Source organism: Dermacentor andersoni, chromosome 8 (genome assembly GCF_023375885.2).
Source record: "Dermacentor andersoni chromosome 8, qqDerAnde1_hic_scaffold, whole genome shotgun sequence".
NCBI classification, from domain to species: domain Eukaryota; kingdom Metazoa; phylum Arthropoda; class Arachnida; order Ixodida; family Ixodidae; genus Dermacentor; species Dermacentor andersoni.
Window position 1 is genome coordinate 20,842,179 of NC_092821.1, and position 8,146 is coordinate 20,850,324.

General features: G+C 48.8%; 1 protein-coding gene across 1 annotated transcript; it reads left to right on the top strand.

Moving 5' to 3' along the window:
* Window positions 1-4,667: 4,667 nt before the first annotated feature.
* LOC129383591 (uncharacterized) lies at window positions 4,668-6,008 on the top strand. The gene has a single exon (XM_055068217.2). It carries the CDS (start codon window positions 4,925-4,927, stop codon window positions 5,765-5,767), a length of 843 nt encoding a protein of 280 aa, XP_054924192.1. The 5' UTR covers window positions 4,668-4,924; the 3' UTR covers window positions 5,768-6,008.
* The last annotated feature ends 2,138 nt before the right edge of the window (window positions 6,009-8,146 follow it).

Sequence of the window (8,146 nt, forward strand, 5' to 3'; positions counted from 1 at the left end):
TGGACACGGGTGCCCCAGTGTTCACCAGGAACTTCCAATCAGGTCCACCATGGGTACCTGCTTCTATTAGCGGTCCTACGAGCTGCGCCTCATCTGAGGTTGTATTGCAAGATGGAACTGTGTGGCACAGACATGGGGACCACATTTGCCCTAACTTTGTACAGCCACCACCATCTGCAAGCACTGTGCCTCTAGATTAGCGAGCTGAGCAACAAGCAACAGAGCCTCTGGAGCCTGCAGGAGCGGCTGCTGAGCGAGAATAGCCACAAAGTCAGCCACACAACAAAACTGGGCTGCCAGCAGCAGTCGTCCTATTGGAAAAAAAACCCTGTTGCACTGCGAAAAAGTGCTCGGAGAAGACGCCCTGTGAACCGGTATTCTCCATGACAAGAACTAAAGGCGGAGGAGTGTGACAATTGTTAGTGTTGTGCTGCTAACGCCAGCGGCTACTAGCACCGCCTACTAGTGAGGGAGTTACGAGAGCAGGGCTGGGGCAGTTTGGATGAGGCAATAAATACTTGTGTTTGCTGTGAGCTCAGGTCTCGGTTCCACTTCTTCCGGTTATACATGTGACACTGCCCCTCAAATACGATGTCACAGCATGCTAACCAAACTTGGTATGAGCACTCGACGAGAAGAAGCATGAACTGGTTGATCGCCTGCTTTGGCAATGAACAGTCTGAAACGGACAGTCTGAAATGGAACACCTGGGAGGCTAAAAATATTAGCAAACCATTGAAGAAGAGCTACGGGAAGCAAACACTGTGAAAAGATATGAACCAAATCCTCATGAAGGCCACAAAAAGGCCACACTCCACGAGCCGGGATGGCTGTGAAGCGCCTGTAACTCATCGGCAGGCACCCTCGTGCCTGGCGGTACATGAACTTAGCTCGTCTGGTGTCGAGGAGGCTGGCCGTAATGAGCTTCCAGCTTGGCGTGTGGAAGGACAGATCGAACCTTTGGCAATGCAGAGGGAGACCTGGGGTGAGGATATTGACTAGTTCTTGAATTGCAGTAGAAACTGGATCGATGCCGGGATGAACCTTGCGGAGGCGTACGAGAGAATTGGCAGCTGCCACGTAAATGGTGCACGAAGAACCTGAGCAAGGCACACAGTGAGAAAAAGTGCTTTGGGAAAAGAAACGGAGTCGAGTGTTAAGAAAATAGGAAGTAACGCTTCAAGTTAGGAGCATATCTGAGTTAAGGGCGACTTGGGTCCACCTGATATGCAGTGCAGTAGCCACGGTGCCCAGGTCGGGAATTCTGAGTCCTCCCTTATCCTTGGCCAACTTTTAAGTGCCTGCTGAGCTACACAAATGGTTGCACCTTACCAGAGAAAACGAAAGAAAACCCTTTCCAAGATAAGCTTGATTCGGTTCGAACAGGAGACACATGCTACATAAGTGAGAAAGGCGTACAGAAGGAACCGTAGAATTGTCGCTTGAGCTGTCAATAGACACATCAACGCGCTGAATTCCTGAATTCTGGTTTCAAGCTTCTCCTTAGCCTGCTGCCAGTTATCAGGAGACAAACCGTCTGGATATAAATTGAAAGCTAGCATTTGCAACCGCGTTTTCGCGAGTAGACCATGAACAAGATGCGGACTGCACAGAGTGTAAATTGAGCACATGGCTGTACTTTTCAACATACTCAACCCTGCACCACTCTCCCTGCAGTAACCGTCCATGACATCCAAGGTGGTGAACCCAGGTGCAGTATAGCGCAGTCGGTGTCAATGTGGTTGTCTTGAAAGAACGGAGTTCCATCGTGGCCAAGATATCACAATATCATGGCCACTCTATAAAAAAAGCAAGGTGCGGCCAGCTACGTCGCGCCGTGGACAATAGGCGGGCGCGTCTCGGCCGAGTTTACACTTGCGACCGCTCCTCTTGGTGAAGGGGCCACTGCTCGGGGATACTAGTCTACAGTCTACAGTCTAGTCTACAGTTGGGAGCCCTGCTCAAAACAGAACTGCAGGGAAGTCAAAAAGAGTACGCAAAATTAAATAAGGAAAACAGCGCAAATAGCGGCCGGCATAGAGGAAGCAATAGAGAAACATCCCATGGAACAGTGGGATTATAATCAGAACTACTCATTAGTATAAAAATAAAAGAAGTAAAAGGAGTACACCGCTGGAGAGGAAAGAGGGAGCCACAAAGTTGATGGAATGAGGAAATTAGGGAGGCCATCGAACAGTGATGGTTGGCATCACGGGAACACAGAGTAGCAAAGAGGGTGCAGTTATCTGAAGAGGAAATAGGCCTAAAATGGGAATCTTATCGACAAAAGAAACAACAAATGCAGGTCCTCGTCCAGGCTAAAATAAAGCAGTCCTCTGATCGTTGGCTGGCTGAAGTTCGTGATGCAACTAAAGGGGGGTCAAGAAAATTCTGGAACCATATAAGCTGGCTGGGCAAAGCGAATCACAGAAAGCAGAAACAGATTCACGATGCCGAGGGAAATTGTTTAGAGGGAGATGACGAGGTGAGCTACATTGGTTCAGTTATAGCTGAGTCATTTAGGAAAGACGATAGGGTAATCGCCCCAAATGAGGAAGCAACATAGTATAGCACAATAGAAAACAGCTTAGAACTGACAAATCGTAACTGGAAAAAGGCGGAAGCAAATGTTCCAAAATGCACGTCCACAGGGATAGATGAAATTCCAATCAAGTTAATTAATGAACTTGGCCCAAGAAGCAAGGAAACGCTGATAAAAGCATTGGGGGCAGTCATAAAAAATAAGCAAATTCCGCACAGCTGGAAACAGTAAAATGAATTTGATTTATAAAGGGAAAGGCGATAAGACGAACATAAAATCCTTCCGACCAACTACTATAACATCAGTTATATATAGGCTGGAAATGCAGGCGGTGAAATTAAAAATGCAGTCATGGGTGGAAAGTAATAGAGTACTCGGAGAACTACAGAACGGGTTCAGAAGTGGTAGGCGCTTAGTGATAGCCTGTTCGTGCTTACCCAGTGCATAGAAATAGCTAAGGCGGAAAATAGACCTCTTTATTTAGCCTTCCTGGACATAAGCGGTGCATACGACAATGTGAACAGGGAACCCCTGTGGAACATGTTAAAATATGAAGGTATCGGTCATGAGGTAATTGATTTTCTACAGGAAATATATCGAGAAAATAATGTTGAAATAACATGGGAAGGAATTAAGAGTACGACAGCTGTCGAGGTATACAAAGGATTTAGGCAAGGTTGTCCTCTATCACCGCTGCTGTTCATGCTTCATATGATAAGTATGGAAAGAAGGTTACAACGAAGCAATCTAGGGTATAATCTGTCGTGCAGATTAGGCGGAAAGGTTTTTGAGCAATGACTACCGGGTTTAATGTATGCGGACGATATTGTACTGTTAGCAGATAGCCAGGAAGATTTGCAAACTCTGGTAAATTACTGTGGAGACGAAGGAGACAGTCTAGGTTTCAGTGTTAGTGCAGCTAAGTCTGTTGGGATGTTTCTCAACAATACAGCTGATCAGGAGCTTATAATACAAGGCTATGAAATACCCCAAGTGGCCGAATGCAAATATCTCGGGGTACGGATAAACAAAGAGCAGAGATACACGGAAAAGCAAGAACAGTCTCTCATAGCAAAAGGGCGAAGAGATGCCGGGATAATGAAACATAGGACACTGTGGGGGTACAACAGGTATGAGGTACTGAGAGGTATTTGGAAGGGAGTAATGGTGCCGGGGCTTACTTTCGGGAATGCGGTCCTGTGTTTAAGGGCAGAAGTTCAGTCGAGACTAGAAGTAAATCAGAGATCTGTTGGAAGATTAGCACTAGGTGCCCTCGGGAAAACCACAAACGAAGCAGTACAGGGGGATATGGGCTGGGTATAGTTCGAAGCACGGGAAGCTCAGAGTAAAATCCTATACAAAAAACGCCTGAGGAATTTGGACGATAACAGGTGGGCAGCTAAGGTAATTAAATACCTATACATAAAGAGCATTGTCTAACAATGGCGGAAAAGAACTAGGAAGCCAACCAGTAAGTATGCCAGACACGAGGACGGAGAAAGACAGAGCATTAAACGACAGGGTAAATACGCGAAAGGTAAAAATTTAATAAATTCAATGGAAAAGAAGCATAGTGTTGAACTATATTGAGACTGGAAACAGCAGATCAGGAAGGAAGCGTTTTATGATAACTCAAGAGGCAGTGCCCTTCTCTTTGAAGCTAGGTCAAGATGTCTTAGAACGCAGAGCTATAAGAAGAAATTTAACGAAGAAGACACATGTACTGTGTGTGGAAAATCTGTAGAAACAATAGAACACCTCATACTAAAACGTGATGGTATCCATCCCGATGTCGATGCGGGCACAGTCACGCTTCCTGAGGCCCTAGGGTTCACAGATAACAATAGTCATGTAAATAAATATGCGGTGAAAATTAGCCAAAAGCGATTGGAGGATTGGTGACTCAAAAGCAGAGAGGTGACATAAGGTTAAAAGTGTAGGAAGACATATTTAAAGAAAATGGCGAATTTTAATAACTTCCAACACAGTTAAACAAAAATAAAAAGCTGAGCATGGTGGCAACTGCCATCACTTTGTTTCAAAGGGGACGCTTCTACCTTCCATCCATCCATCCACTTTCGCGACTTCGCGCCGGTGCTAAGCGGGCGTTGGTTCTGTGCTGGAATGTATTTCTCTGCGGCTGAAAGCACGCTTCCGCAGGGTGCGCCGAGTCATTGCGCCTGACGCATGTATGGAACCACGTGTCACTGACGTCACGCTGGTTCTACTTAAACGGCTGTGGAAATAAAGACGGGGCTCTTTCCCCTTGCTGGCGTTTTGGACTGCAGTCGTCTCCTGTCTTTCGTCGATCGCGCACTGATAGCGGCGGCGCCGATACGACATGGTGTCAGAAGGTATGCGATCCACCCACTTTTAAAAGCGATGGAAAAGAGCGTCGAGACGTCGTCAGAAAGGGAAGCTGCAATGGCCACTGCATCGCCGCCGGGTCTTCAGCAGCCGCCACCGCTGGACTTCGACACTACCTCAGAGTGGCCGGCGTGGATACTGCACTTCGACGACTATCGCTATGCGTCGGGCCTGAGTGAGCGCCCGGAAGAGGCACAAGTACGCACTCTGCTTTATACCATGGGTCGACAAGCAAGGGACATCTTCGCCAGCTTCAATCTTTCTGCAGAAGATTCGAAGAAATTTGAGCTGGTCAAAAAGAAGTTCGACGATTACTTCGTCAAGGAGAGCAACGTTGTCTACGAGAGCGCTTGCTTTCACAAGCGGCACCAGATGCCTGGCGAGTCAATAGACCAGTTTATGACTGTTCTACACGTCTTGGCGGACAAATGCGACTTCGGAGAATACAAGCAGCGCCTCATCAGGGACCGGTTCGTCGTGGGCCTGCGGGATGAAAAACTTTCCGAGTCGCTCCAAATGGATCCCAAGCTGTCTCTCGCAACAGCTCTGGCGAGGGCCCGCCTTAAAGAGACCGTTCAGCAGCAGCAAGAAGAACTTCGAAACTGCAACGAAGTCCACGAATACACACCGTGCAAGCCATGTGAGGACGTCAATGTCGACGCAGTGGGCTACCGCAGGAAACCGCGACGCTGCAAGGAAACCCGGCCGACATCAGCTCGTTCCGAGGGACCGTGCATCTTCTGCGGAGGCAACTCGCACCCAAGGACAGCCTGCCCAGCGAGAGGCCAGAGGTGCTTCAACTGCGGCTTAAAGGGACACTTCGGCAAGGCGTGTCTCAAAGGGACTTCTCCAGGCTAAGCGGTCACCGCTAGCGCCAGTCAAGACCTCGTCGGCCTTTTCCAAGCTCGTGGGAAGTCCTGGAAATGATGCTGTAACTACGGACACTTCTGCGCCTTAGTCGACCTTTGCAAAAACAGGTACGGAGTTAATACCTGAACGTAACGCGCTTTGGCGCGAGGCGCCTCGACCGCGCCCAAAAAAACCTCCCCACTGTCCTTTTGTACAGACGACACTTGTACCTTTCGCTGGTAAATGTTCTGGGCAAGTTTCAGGCGGATATATTTTGGAGGGGACAAACTTCGCGCCAAACGTGTTATGTGGTCAGTCCTTTGCGCCATGTACTGCTGGGTTTGCCGGCTCTCGAAGCGTTGGGAGTCATCAAGTTCGTTGACTCTGTGGCTCACAAGGAACCCAACTACGAAGTTTTGTTCCCTCAGGTTTTCAACAACTTGGGCACTATGCCCGGGGAGTATACAATAAGGCTTAAACCAAATGTTGTTCCATTTGCAATAAGCGCACCGTGCAGGATTCTTATACCGCTTCAGGAGCCTGTGAAACGAGAACTCGAGAAGATGGAACAAATGGGCGTCATTCGTAAAGTCAAAGAGCCAACGGAGTGGTGTGCCGGCATTGTACCTGTACAAAAGCACTCGGGAGATGTAAGGATCTGCGTAGACCTTACGCAATTGAACAAGTTTGTCTTAAGAGAAAGATACACATTGCCTACTGTCGACCAAGCACTGGGCTCTCTTGCCGGTGCAAAATGGTTTTCCAAATTAGACGCGAATTCCGGCTTCCATCGGGTGCGACTCAGCAAGGCCTCAGAAGTGCTGACCACGTTCATTACACCGTTTGGGCGGTACTGTTTCACTAGGTTGCCATTCGGGATTACATCAGCTCCAGAGTATTTTCAAAGAATGTCTGAAATTTAGGCAGGCCTTCCTGGCGTCGTTAACCTGATGGACAATATTCTCATTTTTGGCGACAGCAAAGCGCAACATGACTCTAGGCTATCGAACGTCTTAGCTAAGCTGGCCCAGTCTAACGTAACTTTAAACAAAGCAAAGTGTGTGTTCGGTGTCCGAAGCATAAGCTTTCTGGGCCATTTACTCAGCGAGGAAGGCGTACAGCCGGATCCGGCCAAACTCAGAGCCATTAAAGAGCTGAAAGCACCCTCTGATATATCGCAATTACGCAGTGTTCTGGGCACGGCTAATCACCTAGGCCGTTTTTTGCCGAACTTGGCGCAAACCACTGCCCCGCTACGGGAGCCTTTGCAGAAAGAGACACTGGGCTTGGGGCCCTGCTCAGAACTCGGCTTTTGAAAGCTTTAAATCTCTTATCTGCTCAGCAAAGCATATGAGCAAAGTGCATGGCTATGTACGATCCACGCCTTCCCACGATTCTTTCGGTGAACGGTCTTACGGTCTCGGTGCCGTCCTTTTCCAGAAACAACGCAATGGCGAGCGCCGGCCGATAGCGTTTGCTTCAAGGTCACCAACGAAAACTGAGCAGCGCTATGCGCAAGTGGAAAAGGAGGCACTATAGCGTTAACATGGGCTGCCGATAGATTCGACGAATACATAAGTATCGAGGTGATGCTTGAAACAGACCACAAACCTCTCGTTTCGTTGCTTGGTAAAATGCCTATTGATGTGTTGCCGCCAAGGGTTCAGCGCTTCAGAATGCGGCTGATGCGGTATCACTTTAATATTGTGTACGTTCCCGGTAAAAGCTTGATAACGGCGGACGCTCTTTCAAGAGCACCGACGAAAGAAGATAAACTAGCCGGGGAACTGACAGTCTCAGAAGTGTCGTCTTTCGTCAAAGCATGTGTGCAAGGGCTTCAAATGGGTGACAATTTTGTTAACAGAATACGCGATGTGGAAAACACTGACGTCGTTTGTCAAGCCTTGCTTAAGTTGTGTCGCCAAGGCTGGCCAAAAAAACCAAAGCTTCCTTGCTACTTACACTATCAGAAATCATCGAAGCGCAGACCAAGGCACTGCAGGTCGTGCGGCTGTCGACCACCAGGGCCGACAGGCGCATCCTAGAAGAAGCAGGAATAAATGCCGAGGCAGAGTGCAACGCACGCAAGATTGCGCTCAGCGCGGCGGTTAGGGGCACTTTCAAGGTAGAACCGCTTCCGAGAAACGTCCAACCGCAATTCAACGATGGGCGCCGAAAGGCGAGGGCCCGAGCACTGCTGAAATCGACCGCCAACTGCCCGGGCCTGGCGGCATTTGTAGACGCGGCCCAGTACGGACGCAGCGACCGGTACGCGGCCGTCTCGGTACGCTGGGATGGCACGATAATTAACGCAGCATCGGTCAAGGGGGTAACGTCCGAAGTAGCCGAACAGGTGGCAATAGCCATGGCAATGAGACCCCGAACGTC

Excerpts from the sequence above, each read along its gene's own strand:
- LOC129383591 (XM_055068217.2), top strand. The coding sequence starts at position 4,925 with ATGGAAAAGAGCGTCGAGACGTCGTCAGAAAGGGAAGCTGCAATGGCC.